The 18538-nt window shown below is 31.6% G+C and overlaps 3 protein-coding genes and 1 long non-coding RNA gene across 4 annotated transcripts in view; all 4 read right to left on the bottom strand.

Annotated features, from left to right (window-relative positions):
* Window positions 1-5117: 5117 nt before the first annotated feature.
* Window positions 5118-7522, bottom strand: LOC140920507 (disease resistance protein RPM1-like). The gene is made up of 3 exons (XM_073368790.1): window positions 7435-7522; window positions 5509-5789; window positions 5118-5402 (listed from the first exon to the last, which is right to left on the bottom strand). Exons 1-3 carry the CDS (start codon window positions 7520-7522, stop codon window positions 5118-5120), a joined length of 654 nt encoding a protein of 217 aa, XP_073224891.1.
* A 558-nt stretch (window positions 7523-8080) lies between these two features.
* LOC105852394 (uncharacterized) lies at window positions 8081-9303 on the bottom strand. The gene is made up of 2 exons (XR_001144220.3): window positions 9119-9303; window positions 8081-8579 (listed from the first exon to the last, which is right to left on the bottom strand). It is a non-coding gene; the product is annotated as an uncharacterized lncRNA (long non-coding RNA).
* Window positions 9304-9776: 473 nt separating this feature from the next.
* LOC101488896 (uncharacterized) lies at window positions 9777-15668 on the bottom strand. Its single transcript, XM_073368789.1, is given in 10 exon segments — window positions 9777-11310; window positions 11313-11498; window positions 11602-12810; window positions 12917-13845; window positions 13945-14383; window positions 14483-14551; window positions 14936-15010; window positions 15127-15261; window positions 15360-15458; window positions 15572-15668. Coding segments are annotated over 10 exon segments (4710 nt in total). The 3' UTR covers window positions 9777-9838.
* Window positions 15669-17055: 1387 nt separating this feature from the next.
* LOC140920506 (uncharacterized) overlaps window positions 17056-18538 on the bottom strand; it is a 1838-nt gene continuing 355 nt past the window's right edge. The window contains exons 3-7 of the mRNA XM_073368788.1: window positions 18143-18275; window positions 17945-18051; window positions 17676-17796; window positions 17382-17558; window positions 17056-17295 (exon numbers count right to left, since the gene is read on the bottom strand). Coding sequence (XP_073224889.1) covers window positions 17056-17295; window positions 17382-17558; window positions 17676-17796; window positions 17945-18051; window positions 18143-18275 — 778 coding nt within the window. The remainder of the gene's footprint in view (window positions 17296-17381; window positions 17559-17675; window positions 17797-17944; window positions 18052-18142; window positions 18276-18538) is intronic.

Raw genomic sequence — 18538 nt, 5'->3', positions numbered from 1 at the left:
TGGTTTTTTCTCCGGTTTTGGAGTTTCCACGTTATATTCTTGTGTTGTGATTGTGTCTTAATTCTTTTGAACTTATGTTGTTTTTCCCAACAACTGGTATCAAGAGCCAGGTTCGGAGGTTCGGTAGGTTGCAGTTTTGTCTGATCTTCCACATCAGAAAAGAATTATCCTTGGTAAGCGTGTCTGTTGTGTCCCACCTCTCTTTCCTGGGAACTTACCTGGTGCACAGTTTACAGTCTGTGTGCAGCTGCTATGTCTTATTTAAGCGTTATGAAGTTTGACATAGAGAAGTTTGATGGAAGAATCAATTTTGGCTTGTGGAAAATACAAGTCAAGGATGTGCTTATACAATCAAGATTACACAAGGCGTTGAAAGGAAACACTTCCAACATGGAGGCCGACAAGTGGGAGGAACTAGATTTGAGAGCTGCAAGTGCAATTCGTCTGTGTTTGGCAAAAAATGTTCTTGCGAATGTGCAAAATCTGTCATCAGCCAAGCAACTCTGGGAGAAGCTTGAAGGGTTATATCAGGCTAAGGGCATCTCAAATCGGTTGTTGTTGAAAGAGCAATTCCACAATCTGCGCATGGATGAGGGTACGAAAATCTCTGATCATCTTAGTACTTTGAATAATATTGTCTCTGAGTTGGAATCTATCAAAGTTGAGATTGATGATGAAGATAAAGCGTTAAGGCTCATTTTGTCCCTTCCACCTTCCTATGTTCATCTTAAACCTGTTCTGATGTATGGGAAGGAAAGTTTGAGTTTTGAAGAAGTTGCAACTAAAATTATTTCTGAAGAAAGGAGAATGAAAATGATGAAAGCACTTCATCAAGCTCAATGTTGCTGACTAGAAGTGGGGCTAATGGGAAGAAGATACATGCAAAGAATTTGGTGTGCTGGGAGTGTGGAAAGCCTGGGCATGTGAAGAGAAATTGTCCAGGTGGAGCAGTATCTGAAAAAGACTCTGAGACAAGTGCTGGCAAGGTCTCCCTTGTTTTGGGAGATGATGGTGATCTCATCTAGAAGATAAAATTTGTCCTTATGGTATTTCCGCTATACCATGAAAAAGGACAAGTTATTGCTAGCGGATTCAGAACAGCACACGGGCATTGGTTGACATTGATGCAAGGTGTGTGGTGATGTGTCGATGGCTGAAGAACTTCCTGGAAGCCAACATGGGAGTTGCACCATAAATTTCAGCTAGGTTTCGACATGAGAAAATTCTTGGAATGATTTAGTTCCAAGTGGAGAAAATTCTTGGGATGGTTTAGTTTCAAGTGAAGTGTACTTTTGATGGTGGAGTACGATTGTCGGTAAGACAATGGAAGCAAAAGTTGTAACTCTTACAATCAAGGTGGAAATTGTTGGGGTTGATTGCAAGTCCCACATCCTTTAGTGTGGGAGAATAAGGAGAAGGCCAAGGCTATATATTGGGTTTTGGTCCTTTGTTTTCAAATGCACCAGTCAGCAATAACACTTTAAGCTTGTATCTGACTTAGTTTAAATATTTGCTTTGTAAGAGTGTGGTTGTACTAGGGTATTTGGTGTGAGTGAGAGAAGTCTATGTGTTGTAACAATTTTCACATAGTGTTAATTCTCTGGTTGCCGGTTTAGGCAGCGGTCGTGGTTTTTTTTTTCTCCGGTTTTGGAGTTTCCACGTTATATTCTTGTGTTGTGATTGCGTCTTAATTCTTTTGAACTTATGTTGTTTTTCCCAACACGCAGCCTATCTCAAACATATTACCTTAAACAAAATGTTTTAATTTTGAACAAATAAATACAAACTAATACTAAAATTAATTGAAAAATCCGATTATTCTTTAAAATTATTATTTTACTTTTAATTTTATTTAAAAAAAATAATAATAATGACATATTCAATATCATTATTAATAGTTGAAACATATTTTTTTTAAGTAAATAGTAATAAATTAATAGTTATATTAATTTTATTAGATTTTAAATTCAAAATTTTCTTAAAATTTTTCAGTGTCCCTCACTTAAATTGCACTAACAAAAAAATTAATAAACTTTCAATAAAACATTAAAGTAAATAAAATGTTACATTTCTAAAAAAAATTATAAAAGTCATTACAAATCTTTGAAGCATCATTGTATGAAGATCTTAATGTAAAATATTATGATTGATTTATCTTTCCTATATAAAATAAAAAAATACAAGTCATTTTTTAAAGTGATTGTATAAGATACATTTGAAAAATCATACATCTATAATTCAGAAGCAATATCTTTTATTATGTGAATATGATATCATTCGCGCACAATTGCAAAGATTAATCTCTCGAACCATGTTAGACCATAATGGACGATAAAACTGTCCCTTAAAAGATTTAACATTATTGTATTCCCACAAAATATATATATACTATAACACATTTCCATATTTACAATTTAAATAAATTATATAATCAATTTTAGTTTTTTGATGTGTTAATGCTAACATATGTTGGCAAAGAAAAGCTTACAATTTAATTAATTATATTTAAAAAAGTGTTATTATAATGATTCAATCTTTTACTATTTAAAAATTAACTTCATTTTAACTATATGAATAAATAGATTATCCGATCTAAGATGACTTTAGTTCTTTTCTTCCTCTATTTTTTTGTTAATGGTCTTTTAATTTTATTTATACTATTTATAAATACTTATAGGAAAATGAAATTGTCAATTGAGATATCAATTAATCACGATGGTGTCTTTACACTCTCATATTTCAAGTTTACAATACATTTGATTATATTACATTAAGAAACGATATAACATTATTAGTTAAAAATGTTCAAAGATTCTTCAACAAAAACAATTACGGTTAATTCTTCAACTAAAATCGTTGAGGAACAACAATGACACAAGTAAATCAAAATTTAAATTGTGTAAATAAATAAATGATGTTTATGAAAAAAAAATCATTTTCATTTCACGTTGACAAATTTAAAATTTTAACATTCTCTTAAATTTTAAGATTACAATTAATTGTATCGCTTGTTATACAAAACTTTTATATATATATTTTATCTATTTTATAGTGAAAAATAATTATATATTTTAATGTAGAATTTATATATACACATATAAAAATATAATGCAACTGTATATTATTGAAGGGTAAAAATGAGCTTGAAGCTCTACAATGGTGGAAATAACAATGCAAGTGAAAAACTAGAGTCAAAGACTCCTATTCCAGAGCAAAGTTCCTAACGAGAGAGAAAACTCTCCTAACCAACTCTAACATAATGAAGTGAACAACTAAGAGTCAAAGACTCTAATGATCTCTTCTTTAACCTGTAATAATATTAAAAAAAAAAAAAAAAAACTGAGATCTACAGAAATTATTTATATATAGTTAGACACAATCATGCAAAGGAATTTGTTAGATAGAACTCTCCGCGCAAAGTGATTTTTTAGAAAAACCATGCAATCATACATCAGTTCCCTAAATGTGGTTTATCCATAACATTTACTAGCAGCAATACCACCAAGTGGAATGAAAAAAAGCACAGCTGAAAATGAAAACAAGTTTCAGAATCAGTAGACTTCATAGCAGAAAACTAGTACTGGTGTCCTATGAGCCCATGACTATTTCAAGCCCTATTAAAAAGACTAATCAATATGGATCCTTGTATAAATGTGCATTAGGTTACCGAATATAAATAATTCTAGTAGAGATCAGTCCTACTATAAGGAAGATTATATTTAAGTTTTCTAGACAGAGAATAAATATTTGAGTTGGTATTCACAGTTTTTCATCAAATATCAAGGTATGAGTACAGTATTTTCAAAAATTAGGTCCAAGATATGGTGAAGAAAAATGCTGAAGTGTCATGACTGATTGGCCATCTTATTAAAATTCACCGACTATTACTATCATTTATCATTTCTAGCTTCCACAAAAGGAACCCCAGCAAAGACCCTGTAATCATTTTCACAGATTTTAATTGCAACTACTTTCTTAATGGCCTCAGGTTGACTCATCCGCAAATAACAACAACTACATATCCTTTTCCCAATAGGTTCTTCCATAAGTAACATACAAAACACATTCAGTAGATAGAGAACACACTTATCAATTGCCATACATGTACATGGTTCCAAAATTGTGGATGCAGTTACGCTGCAAACCTTGATAATGCAGAAAAATAACAAACCTTGATAATGCAGAAAAATACAAGCAAATGCTACCGCAATTGGGGTTTCAATGTTGTTGTGGAGACATAAACATCATTTATATGGCGGATGCAATTGTGGTTAAAGAGAGCAAACTTAGAACTATGTGTGTGTGTAAGGTTTTAAATAGTGGTCACGGTAACAGTTGTGTCTTTAATATTGCATAGAATCACAGTCGGATATGGCTGATACTGCCTCAATTGTGGTTGCATTACAGTTCCAAAGACTTAAAAAATCATAAGTTGCGGCTAATGCGGTGGCAAACATTTATTGAAAACTCTGATCCAATGCACTAAAAACACAATATCAATTTACATAGGTGTAGGCACTATTCAATCAGTCCAACAAAACAGAATCCAAACAAAGAAATGGGTTTTTCCCAATTCACATCACAGAGACATGTGAATATACTTGTCGGAGGATATAGCCTATTATGCATCCACATCAGATACATGTTATAGAATTTCCACTATAGACTAGTATCAGGATAAACTCAGTTGTCTAATCATCATCTCAGCACATAAACAATTAGCTATGTTTATAAATCGCTAAATATTGAAAATACTGTAGTTGCAACCTTATTAATAATTTCATACCATTTCTTTTATCTATATTCACATGTCTCTAGCTCAATTTTTTTAGAAGTGCAACGGTCATTGTTTGAATAAGTTAGAAAAGCAAATGCCAATTTACATAAAACTTCATTTTATTGTTCCAAAATAAAAAGAAATTCAACATAGAAATATATAAGGTCTTACAATTCTTGAAACGGAAACTCTCTCATAACATGTTGCATACATGATACATCACAAACAACTCAAATATCAAATAAAAAGCAAAGTATTACTACAGCAATCAATAATTTAGATATTTCATACACCATTAGGATTGTGATTTCAACTACTTGAATGTTGAAAAACATCACCATCAGTTTATACAAGGAGCCTCATGCTCAGCGATCCATTTGCAGCGATCTTTTTCTCCAACGACAACGATGTCATGCACAAATTTAGTCTGCATATCCAATATAATGAGAACTTGAAGCTTCTTTAAGTTCTGAATGCCAGTTGGTACCATCTCCAGTTGGGGGATACTTCGTAACTCAAGCTTTATCAGTGAATGCAATGCTTCTTTTTCAATAACAATCGAATTCAAATTCACCATTTTAGCAAGGAAAAGTTCTTTCGGTTTCTGAAACCCTCCACCTCGGAACTGCAAACTTTCATCTTTATTAAGCATAGTCAATGATAGAGAGGGACAGCAAGTTTTGCATATTTTGTAGTGATTCTATTTGATCATTATTTTAATGGGAGAATGCCAACTTCAATTGAACAACATTTTGAAGCTTCAAAATCCACTCTGGCCACTTATCTAGCCTCTCACGTAATCTAAGATTTTGAAGCATAGGTGGGGGTGAAATCAAATTCAAATCAATAACTTCATCATTACTTGTTAATTTTGATTCAATATTTAGTTTCTCCAAGTGTTGCAACTCATTCAATGAGGAAGATAGAGCGGTCCCAAGTTCTCTCCCAACTTCAACCAACCCCAATTCCTTTAACTGCTTCAGCTTTCCTAGCTCTCTAATTACCCCTACTACTTCATCCACATTCAATGAGGAAGATATGCGTTATGCTCTAAGCATTTAATTAAGATGTTTATCATAACAGGACCATAGTGGATAATGCCAATTATAATCTTGGTGAAACTGATGAAGGTTGCCTTTTAATTTTTCATGTGACAGATTTTGTGGTAATGGTGGTGTGTTTCCCCTCAGCATCCAAGAAACTGACAAGGATCATTGCGTGCTTCCTCTCTGGTGCTGTTGTTTTTAGCTGTCAGGGTACAACTCTCTTATGTCAATGCTGAATACCAACGAGCTCGAACCATGGCTGGCGATAAGTTGGTCTCAGATAGTATGGTTACATCCCTCCATCAGAGGTTCAAACGTATCCATCGTAGTAATTTCCCCCAAAGAATATAATTGAATGAGACTTTGGGATTAAAAATTACATAATAGGGTGCTTCAGATTGCTGAAATCTTTGAATTTTCATTATTGCTCCTTTGTACTCCTTTGGTGAGAGGACGTTAGTTTAGGGAACAAATTGACTGTTTATTATAAACAAATATAAATGGGACCATACATGAGAACCACTCCCCTGTGTTGCTCTATCATTATATTCTGATCTTTCCCTTCATATGTAGGTCCAGTCATGAAATTGCTTTTGGAAGCAACGAAATGCTTTACAGATTGATAATCTTGAGTTCAAGACTGAAAATAGCTCCCAAATTAAATTGGCATAGATAATATGCCTAAATACTATTTGATATGTGCAACCTTCTTCACAATTTAGGTTACATACTATGATAGTTAGAATAGAAACCATCGAAAGCATGTGCCCAGGCTTTTTAATTTTAATACTATCTGAAAGTAAGATTCAATTAGCCAGGGGGTAGGCTAGTTTCTTCCAGAAAGAGCTTGGTTACACCATGAAAGATATTTCTAGACATCGGATCTTAACTAAAATCAAAACACCTCTTGATTCTACTGCAGGTCATAAAAATCAAAATGATGAATAATCTTTTGATTACTTGATAAATAAATAAATAAACAAAAGATTGATCTACTTAAACTGACCTAAACATGAACAATTTTAACATAAGTGGTCATCTTCAAATTGATTCAGCAACTCAACTCAACTTTAGATAGAACCACAAACCAACTGAAATATTTAGACCTAAAATTGCAGGGTGAAATCTTTAACTTCAAACGTTTACATAAGTGGAATTCTATGCATGCTGGAAAAGCTTTAAGAATACATCATTAATCCTTTTTGGTCCATGCACTAGCCATATAATATTGATTGTTATGATATAGAAAGAAAAAAATGTATTTGTCAGCAAGACAAGTACCTTCTGATTTAGTGAGTTAGTCAATGAAACAGAATTATGCTACATAACACATAACTGAAGTAACAGTCGTTAATGTCGCCAATCAATACCACTTCCAGTAACACCAAATAACTAAATTTTTGTCTCAGCCTACTATCACTAAATCTAGTTAGTTGTAGTTAAAAAACAAGAGATAACATGTTAATATTCAACTCTACTATCCAGCACATCTCTAGATAAAGCTACGAAGACTGTGATTGTAAATTCGAACCGTTCTATGTCTCATGGATCATCAACATTGGAAACACATATGACACATACACATGATTTTCAACAAAGAATTTTACTTACCATGAAATCCAGAAACGAGCAAAGCGACAATTTGACAAGCAGAGGAACCAGAGAATACACAGCCGAGTCTCTCATATAGAGTACTCATAACAAGTTACCACATATTCTCTTCATATCTGGTAGAGGTGATACTATGAATGAGTGGTGTGAATCCTTTAAAGTTAGAAAGTTGTGTTAGAGAAGGATATTTACCTACCAACTGCAATATTTTGCAACTTGCTATATCCTAAGCTCTACTAGAAAAACATAAGAAGTAGAGAATGACCAAATATATCTGAACCGAAAGAAAACAATTATAGCATCATTTTTTCCTCCTTTCGTGTTTTTTTTTTTACTGTGCAGTAGCAAGTTAAATATTTATGCATAGGGTAAATGATTGATTAGCTATTCCCCTTTATCCTGCTGCATGGATCATGATATTAGAAGCAATACTCACTAACCCAGTTATATTATGTTTGGTTTTACATTTGACATGCATTCCAATATATTCAACCTGAAAGTATATCTCTAGTTCCGTTGAGAATAACACATTTTTGCTCCACTGAAATACAAAAACTAACATATAGAAGACCTTTAATTTAGTTCAACAACAATGAAAAGGAGGAGTTAGTCAATTAGAGAGATATTTCATTAGAAAAGTCGAATAAAAAAAAAATCTTTAAAACGGACCAATCCTAACACACCTTTGATAAGAGCGCAACTATCCACATTGCTAAATACAACTATGAACATTTAAATTATGGTTGTGAACATTAGCAATAAGCATTTATTCTTCATTCACTCTTTTAGAAATCAATCATTTAAAGGAGTACAAAGGACAAAGAAAGAAAAACCAAAGCTTTCAGCAATCTAAAGCACCCCATTGTGTAATTTATAATCCCAAAGTCTCGTTCAATTATGTTTTTTGGGAGAATCACTGCGAGCCATACTTCGGACCTCTGATGGAGGGATGTAACCATACTTCTTTCTCAACACATCTAAGACCAACTTATCGCGAGCCATGGTTCGGGCTCGTTGGGGTTCAACATTAACATAAGAGAAGTGTGCCCCAACAGCGAAAACAGCAGCACCAGAGAGGAAGCATGCAATGGTCATTGCCAGTTTCTTGGGTGTTGAAGGGAAACACACCACCATTCCCACAAAATCTGTCACGTGAAAAATTTAAATACAGCCTTCATGAGTTTCACTAAGATTGTAATTGGCATTATTCACTGTGGTCTAGTTTGGATAAACATCTTAATTAAATGCTTATACCAAAAGCACTAATTATATAAAAGATAAAATAAAGTTAAATTGTTTTCATAAATTATCATAAAGAGTTTATTATAAATTGCTGCTTTTGTAAGTTCTCTTAAAGTGTCACAAATGCTTTCGTCAATAGATAAGTTTAAATAAGTCAATCCAAATATACTATATGTATATATGTGTCAATTCAATGCCCATGCTCATAACCGCAAAACTTTATTTATTTATAATTATACAAATGTCTAATAATGAATTAAAATAAAATAAAAAAATGATAAACTTTTTAATATAAATGAAAAAAAAAAAAAATAGAACATGTTGTTAAGTCTTAGTGCATCTAGCAGGCATTTTATCAAACATGTCGGGTGTGTTTGAAAATGAACGAGGGTACAGTTTAAAAGGAACTCAACAATTTGTTAGTTTATCAATCGGAACATACCTTGAGTTTGAAATTGAGAATAATGAAGAATTGAAAATTGAAAATTGATTATTGGTGTAAACGCCGAACTGCAGAAACCCGTTTTAATCACTTTTTTATTGTATGAACTTGAAACCGGAAACGCTTCGGATTTGCTTATTCTCGCCTTCCTTTTTTAATTATTTAGCTAGCAATAAGTCCGTGTGATTGTGTTGTGTATGTTTTAAATAAAAAATTGTTTTATTTATTAATAATTAATAATAAATATTTTTTAATATTTGTTTATATATCAATTTTAAAGAATTGTCTTGTATTTTTTTTATATATTTTTTTATATTTATTATTAATAATAGTTTTTTTGTATTAGAAAAATAATTATTTAATATTTTATTTATATTTATCAAAATGATAAATATTTTTTTATAATATTTATCAAAATAAACGTCCGGTGTTTTTTTATGTAATACTAACAAATATTTGTACTATAATTTTTATATTTATAATTAATAATACTAGAGGGTAACCCGTGCGTCGCACGGATACAAATTACTATTTTGATAAATATATTGTTATAATAAAGTTATATAATATAAAAATTTGAATTAACATTGACATTCAAGACATAATTTTATTGACATTGACATTAAAGACATAATATGAATTTTATCATTAATTCAATTCCATACAAAAAATAACTTACAATAAACAAATATAACCGTAAAAAGAATGTCGTATACATGTTTACAAATTATTGAAAATTTCTTTGTACACAACATTTTTGGTGTCGGTACATAGTTTTCCTTCTTCATCTAAAATAACAATCTTCAATCCTTCCCTAGACTTTACTCGTGAAATAGCCACATAGAATTGACCATGAGTAAATACAGGTCGCTTTAAATACAAACCAACTTGAGAAAGAGATTGACCTTGACTCTTATTTATGGTTATTGCAAAACACAACGACAATGGAAATTGTCTTCTCTGGAATTTAAATGGGAAAGCTGGATCAAATGGAACCAAATTCATCCTTGGTATATAAATCTTATCACCGATGTTTTTTCCCGTGATCACAGTTGCTCCAATAATATTTGTACACAATTCATTTATGAGCAACCTTGTTCCATTACATAGTCCATTAGCTTGATCAATGTTCCTCAAAAGCATGACTGGAACACCAATCTTTAATCTTAATCGGTGATTTGGAATTCCAGAACATTTCATGTCATTCAAAAATTCTGGTGTGAACCAATCTCCCTGCACAGCACAATTTTCATCAGAAAGGACAGTTGAGTCTGAACTAATGTATTCCTTTTCCTCATCTGGAATTAATGATAAAATATAATCATTAACGATATCTACAGTATCATGAGTCGGAGCAAGTATTTCCTTCTCTTCATAGTATTTCAAATTGTTTATGTTCTGTAAAAGCAGTGAATATGTCAATTCAAACAGAGATAATAGAGGATTTTGGGAATTTGTTACCAATAAGTCTTCAGGAATATTAATAATACTCTCTCCTAACTCATTTGAGTCATGTTTACCGTTTCCAATATCAAGCATCCAATCTGCAAAATCTTTAATGTCATTAGTATATGCATTGGGTTCTGCAGATGCTAAGCGCATGTTTCTTGATAATGTCAAAACCTTGCAGTATTTCCATAATTCAGATGAGTTTATTGAAGCTGCCACTATATCATGCCTACAACCTTTTCTAACAACAGGTAATATTTGTCTAAAATCACCTCCAAAAACAACTACCTTCCCACCAAATGGTTTATGTAGGTTAGCCTCATCTACAGTCCTCATGATATCTCTAAAAGTACGATCTACAGCTTCAACACATAATTTATTTAGCATTGGAGCTTCATCCCATATAATAAGCTTAGAATGTATGATCAGATTAGCTCTATCAGTGTGTTGTTTGATGTCACATGTAGATGTTTCGGTTGTAACCAAATGAATCTTTAATGCGGAATGAGCTGTTTTTCCTCCAGGTAATAATAAAGTTGCAATCCCACTGGAGGCAATATTTAAAACAATTGAACCTTGGGATCTCAGTGCAGCTGATAAAGTTCTCCAGATAAATGTTTGTCCTGTGCCTCCATATCCATATAAGAAGTAAAACCCTCCCGAATTAGTCATCACAGAAGCAATAATTTGATCATACACTGACCTTTGTTCTGCGGTTAAGGATGACAATAATGAGATGTGGTTGCAGCTAACTCATCTTTGTGATAGTTTAATTCATCAGCCAAGAACCTATTTTCAAATTGATTCATATTTGAATGGGTAGGGCATGGCATGGTCTTAAAACTTTTAAGAGATTTACCACTCATGAAAAGTAGTTTGTCCAACTCAACCAAACAAATATTTTTTAACTCATCATCACTTATTTGAAGGCCTGAATCAAAGAGAATGATTTTAATCATATAGTTAGTGTTGTAAAATATTAATAATAATAACACAAAATTAATATATATAGTATTTAATATTTAATTGCATACCTGGGTTGTTTAACATTTTCCTTTTTTCGTATAAAATTCCATCACATAAAAGTTTCCATGTAGCTTCCCAAACAACAAAAGGATTTGTCATTGAATTCATGAACAATAATATAACAAATAATCTCCTCAATTGATGTCCAGAGGCCAACTGACTTGCTTCAGTAATAGCATACACAAATTCATTGTCATCTTGCAGCAACCCAAGTGCAAAACACGCTTCCTTAAAGGTTTTATGTGTTGTGCCATCCACTCTCTTAATATCATTGTAACTTGTGCACCCTTTTTGTATTGTCAATAGGAGTCTCAAAAAATAAACATCCCCACCTCCTGGGGGAATATAAGTAAGTCTTCCAATTGAATTACCTTGCTTTCTGGGCTGCCATGTTTTGCTATTTTTTATATAAACAAACCTTGTAGGAAATTCAGCATAAGTCAATTCTCTTCCTTCAGGATACTTTTTGTTTGCCTCAAACCAAGCCAAAAACATTGTGTCAAGTTCTTCATTACGCGCCACAACAGATTGAATTGAATAATTTTCTGAATACATTACAGATTGCTCATTTTCAAGGTGAAATGAAAGCCTTATAACAGGAGGCCACCTTTGATGGATGTCATACTCAAAAGTTCTCCAAACAGCCTCACACGGGGCCAAATACCTGCACTCATAGTATTGTTTTATCTCATCAAGTACCTGGCCATTTTCTGTTCGGTTTGAAATCTCTATTGTGGCTCTATCTGGTCCTTTATTAACATACTTAAACAAATACTTTATTGAGTTTCCCTTGTTGCAATACTCAACATTGACATGTGCTTGATATTTCATCAACAAATGTGGATTATATGGAACTACAAACCTATTGTCCAAACTAATTTCTTTTTTCAAAACAGACAAACCAGTATCTCGTCGCTTGTACTTTGGATAACCTTCATCGTCAACTATAGTTGAAGGTTGGTAATCCTTTGGAAAATACTTTGAGCACTTGCCATCTTTCATGCACGGAGATTTTGGATTGGAAGATCCACATGGACCATGTAGCATGAAACTTGAAACAACATTTGCAAGTTTTGGATATAAATTACAATCAGGTAGTTTTGCTGAAATGAACTTGTCGATGTCATTACATGTCTTTAATGAATTTGAACCTCCATGCCATAACAAAATGTGTGCGTGTGGCAATCCCCTCTTCTGAAACTCTATGGTATATGTCCCTATCAAAGAAATTTTAAATATATTAATTTGTAATATTCATAAGTTCATAAATATTTATCTGTATAAAAGTAATAAGAAAAGAAATACAAAAATAGTAAATATTACCTGCAACAATTTCACCAAATATTTTTTCTTTTTTAAAATCACTCATCATGTGATCAAGCTTTGCCTTAAATACTCTACAAACGATATCTGGACGATCAGTTGCTTTAAGGCCTCTAATAGAAACAAAGTTTTTTATTTCTTGCCAATTAGCATTGCACGTTATGGTGATAAACAAATCAGGATACCCAAACTTTTTGCAAATCGCCATTGCATCTTGACAGTTATTAAACATGTATCGTGGACCTCCGGTAAAAGATGCTGGCAATACTACACGTTTTCCAACTGCAAATGTATGGGTTTCTCCGCTATGAATTGCTTCTTGTAAACCACTTAATATGTCGCATCTAATTGTCGATTGGTTCATTCGTATCCAGTGTAACCTTTGCGACTCTATCATAGAGAAACAATCAACAACAAACTGTTGAAATAGCCTGCCAGCATTTACAATAATGCCATGTTCGAAATCTCTCTCTTGTATGCAGAATGCAATAAAGTCTCTCAATGTAACGCGTATCCTCTTTCGTTTTCCTTCCTTCATAACACTCTCTCTAATAGGAAAGTTTTCTTGATACTGGTCCTCACCAAATGGAAACAACAATGGATATTGATGGGGTAAGAACGAAGCATGAGTCTCTTTTATTTTCTCCAAGTACCCGGATGTCTTTCTAACAATAATGTCTCGACCAGGATCAAGGTTGTCCAAATCACCAACTATTAAAGCAGCAACCTCATCACATGATGGCATATTATGTGTTCTTGGATCCTTTGTTCTGTTTCGAAACAACCTTAGGCACACATTAGATGTGCTATTGTGTTGTAGGTGGTCACGGACTTTCCTAAAAGACTTAGCTAAGACATTGTGTTCATCCACCATTCTCTTGAAGTCTTCAACTAATGTTTTGTCTAGATCTTTGTGTTGTTCATTTGATCTGGATAATATTAAAAAAAAAATAAAAAAAAAGTGGTCACATAAACAAAACAAAAATATTCAAAACTATTGTATAAAATATACCAAATAAGATTTATACCTAAAATGATTAAATCTGTTAGATATCTCATTCACTGTGTCATAAATATATAATTGGGCAAATTTTGGAGTTGTTTCTTCCTCTGGAATTAGACTGCCAATTTTGTGGAAATTTTGTCCACTAAGAATAAATTGTGGTGGTCCTCCACCCCTACTCGAGTTTGATTGGATCTTTCCCCCAATAGAGGTGAAACAAAACATACTATTATATGCTCGAATATTTTCTTTAAAATGTTTACTCCTTGGATCTTGTCCATGTATTAAGCTCATTAGCAACTCCGGAGGCCTTTTTAAGTATGGAATTTGTACTAATCCTTTCATACAACAAAGTGAAAACTTAGGTAGGTTGCTATTAACACTTTTCTCAGCTCGCTCCTCATACCACATTGGAGCACCACATCCAGAGCATGTATAAGAGGGATCTCCAAAGTCTATTATTTCTGTTGAATAAAACAAACTCAAATTTTAGGCAATAAAGTCAATTATGGTATTATTCATGAGTCTTTGATGGAAATAGTATTGAGGTGTGTGAATATGACCTTGTGTTTCAGCAAGTGCAAACATTTCACAATGGAAAGTAGTCATTTGACCACTTGTACTTGTACTTGCTGAGTAAAAGAATAGAGATACAAATAGAAAATTAGGATTTGACTGTCAAATTTTTTGAAAATGGAACCTATTGATTAGAAAAAACAAATACAATTTTTGTTCACTTGTTAGAATAACGAACCATTTGGAAAAATAATTACGAATGAAGGTATCGATTCAAGAACATGGTAAGGTTGAGATACATGTTTCGTAACATGTATTTATTACATCTAACATAGGAGTGTCATCTATCAATTGAGTAGCGCATATACAATATAAAATAAAGAAATATGTCATTTTAAATGCAATGAAACTTATAATTTGTAAATGCCAAAATGTAGAAGGTTAATAATTATCAAGAAAAAAATAAGAAAGCGTCCAATATGAAAATAGAATATACTAACCAGACACATAAACGTGTTTTATTGGTTGTGCTGTGTTGCTTCTCATTATGTTTTTCGTACGAATTACAGAGGAAGCTAAAATACAAACATAGTTTAGTCATATATCATTTTGAGTTGATTTTAATAAATGAATGTGAATATATATAAATAAAATATTTTGAGTTGATTTTAATAATAACGGATTGCCGAACCTGCATCAACTGTATGGTCACAAGAGGTTGCAGTGAAATAAGTAGGATTCTTACGTTTGTTGTTGTTCAACGTGGCTGATTGTATGTCAATTGATGTTGTGGCAATGGAATTAATATGAGTTGTTCCATTTGTTGCTACAAAAAAAAGATTGTAAAATAGAAATCATTGAATATTGATATGAATGATTAAATTTAGTTAAGCATTGAAGATGAAATTATGTATGTCTATTTACCAATGGTTAACTCAGACAATGGAGTTCTTGCAACAAAGTTTTGTCCAGTGGTTGAAACACCACGTCTACTTGTATGTATGTGTGGCGTACCATTTTCATCTAACAAAGATTAAGAAAGTTTATGTTAATTTCATAAACTTGATATTTAAAAATTTAAGTCGATATATACATCATTTTGTGTGTGGATATATAGAGTCTATGCTTTAACATACTATTAATACCTAAGATATTAATGTTTTGTTTGGATGACTTGGCTCTCATCAATATTTTTCTCCTCAATCTTCTAGAAGCTGAGTTGTTTGCATCCATGGGTAAAAGCTGAGTACACTGTAGATTGAATCTAATTTTGTGGCAGTAAACATGTAAATTTAAAATCGGAGTTATTAGGACAAACCTTAACAATAAATGTTTAAAAAATAAAACAAAAACCGTTTAATCGTGTATGGATTGCTAAAGTAGTGTTTTAAAAACTCTTACTTTAAAAAAACAACCGTCAAATCTGGATTATATTTTATTTTAATTCTTAAATAAATTTTATAGTTGCCTAAATAATGTTTTGTGTTTGGATTACTTTCATTTTATTTAATCGTGGCAGTAACCATTTAATAGATAATTTAAAATCGGAATTATTATGACAAATCTTACGAATAAACGTTTGAGTATAGGTATAAATATGCAAAAAATAATAAAATAAATTTTTTCATTAATAATTTGGAGTGGTGGTTGGTAGAGTAGTGTTTGAAAAAATCCATTACTTTCAACAATAAAAAACTGTCAAATCGTGATGTAATGAATTTAATAACGTTGTTTGAAAAACCATTACTTTCAATCAAACAAAAGAAACTGTCAAATCGTTTTCAAACAAAAGAAACTGTCATGATGGAATGGAATGGATTGTATTTTTTTTGGGATGACGTGGATTTCATAGATATTTTTATTTTCAATCTTGAAGTTGAGTTGTTTGTTTACATACATGGGTAAAAGCTCGAGTTCCATATAGATTCAATCTAATTCTGTGGTATCAATTATTTAGTGGAGAATTTATAATCGGAGTTATTACGACAAACCTTACAAATAAATGTTAGAGTACATACATATGCCCTACAATTTTTTGGTAAAATTTAGAAACATAGACAATAAAAAATATATAACAAAATAGAGACATCTATCTTTTTTTCTTCAAACATCACAATTTGTACAATAAAATAATTTTTTTAATTATAGTTATTTAATCTTCATTCACAAGTTGAAGGGTGTTTTAAAAACCATTACTTTCCAAAAACTATGTAATGGATTTGCTAAACAACCGTTACGGTCAAATCGTATTTTTTTTTTAATTATTAAATAAATTTTATATTTGTCCAAAAGCTATGTAAATTCAATCTAATGTTATGGCATCAACAATTTAATAGAGAATTTAGAATCGGAGTTATTATGACAAACCTTGCACAGTAAGGTTGAAGTATAGACATACAGATATCCAACACTTACAATTTTTTTTAAGGCAAAATTTAGAAAAATACATATACGTGAATATAACATTGTAAGAAATGTATAACAATAAATGAAAATTGATAGAAACTTAATGTGTGAATATAACATTGCAAAACTAACAAATTTTAGCCAAAACAAATGCTACCATAAGTTAATTCAAAACAAAATAACAAAAGTATTATGTTTATAAGAAACTTGATTATCACTCCTTCTCAATTTTGATATTTTTCACATTCTTTGAATTGACTCCATCATTATCATCAGCGACTTCTATGAATCCCCTTTTAAGAGGGGTACAATCATCAGAAACATATTCAACTGGTACGGGTACATCGATAGAGTTTGGGACTTGATATTTGTCATCTGTAGCTTCTTCTTCAAACTTATTATTCAAATAATTAGTTACACCACCTTCTACGTCGTTATCAAGACCAGCATCAACCTTAATCACAAATTGCGAAAATCAGAAAGTAATACATATTGATTTAGATAAGTAAAATAATTTACAAAAGGTAAAAGAATAGAAACCTTTTCAACCGCAACATATTTGAATTTTTTTATAATATCCAAGTCACCACAAAGTTTTTTGACTCGAAATGATTTTTCAAAATTTGAGTTCACATCATTTTTTGCCTCTATCTTAAATAGGAATTTTTTTTCAACCAAATCTCCAATTTCTTTTGGCACGGTGCCAGATTGTGGATCCTAATATTCACATTGTTGTTAAAAACATTAATTCAGATCATCAAAATAAACATAATCAGACCACATCAATAATAAATAAAGGTTGAAGATACAATAAAATTGAGAAACTATACTGACTTGATCCATTTCATGAAGCAAATTTAGACATGATTTGTTTGTTAGCGAAATTCCGTCATGATCAAATATGACAAAGGTAGCAGAATCAGTATCATCAACGACTCTAACCTTGATACGGTACCTTTTACCAAAATTAGATAATGAAATTTATTAACATCAATAATAGTTTAAGGAATTGATAAATTAACATAAATGAATTTTATTTGTTAAACACACCTGGGCAAAATTGTATTGTCCGTACATATTTTTTACATTTTGAGCAAACAAACATTTTAGATTCAATAACAACTCCTTTGTTGCATACACATGCTCCATACCACCAATCACCTTCACCAAGAATATGTTTAACTGTACCAAAGACAACACAAACCATGTCCTACAAAAGAAGTAAAAATTATAAATAAAATACATGATTAACAAAACTAAATGAACTGTAATAGATATGACATTGAAAGTGTGAAAATTACATTTTGACAATCCTTAAGTTCCTCTATAGTCATGCGTTGGAAAAGACTTAAAAATTCTTCTTCTAAACTCAAATGAGAAGTATCCTTCTTATGAGTTAATGGTTGAGTTGGCGAGTCAAAGTTATGCGAGTGTCTGATAATGTAGCATAAAGTTAGTATTTTAATAAAAAGAAATAAAATAAAAAATTTGAATAAGCTAGTTAGTAGTACTTCTAGTTTACTTTTAACCTTGCTTGAGTTTGAAAGAAACTGACTTAGGAATTTCAAGGTTGAATAAAAGCTTAGTACAGTTCATTGCATTTTGTAGTTGGCTTTTACCATTAAACATCTTCACTTTTAGAAACTGAGCAAGTACAACAACATTTTGATTATAACCGGATTGCAAATATGCATCCA

Source organism: Cicer arietinum, chromosome 5 (assembly GCF_000331145.2).
Source record: "Cicer arietinum cultivar CDC Frontier isolate Library 1 chromosome 5, Cicar.CDCFrontier_v2.0, whole genome shotgun sequence".
Lineage (NCBI taxonomy): Eukaryota > Viridiplantae > Streptophyta > Magnoliopsida > Fabales > Fabaceae > Cicer > Cicer arietinum.
Note: the sequence above shows the minus strand (reverse complement) of the source record. Positions and strands in the feature narration are given on the sequence as shown.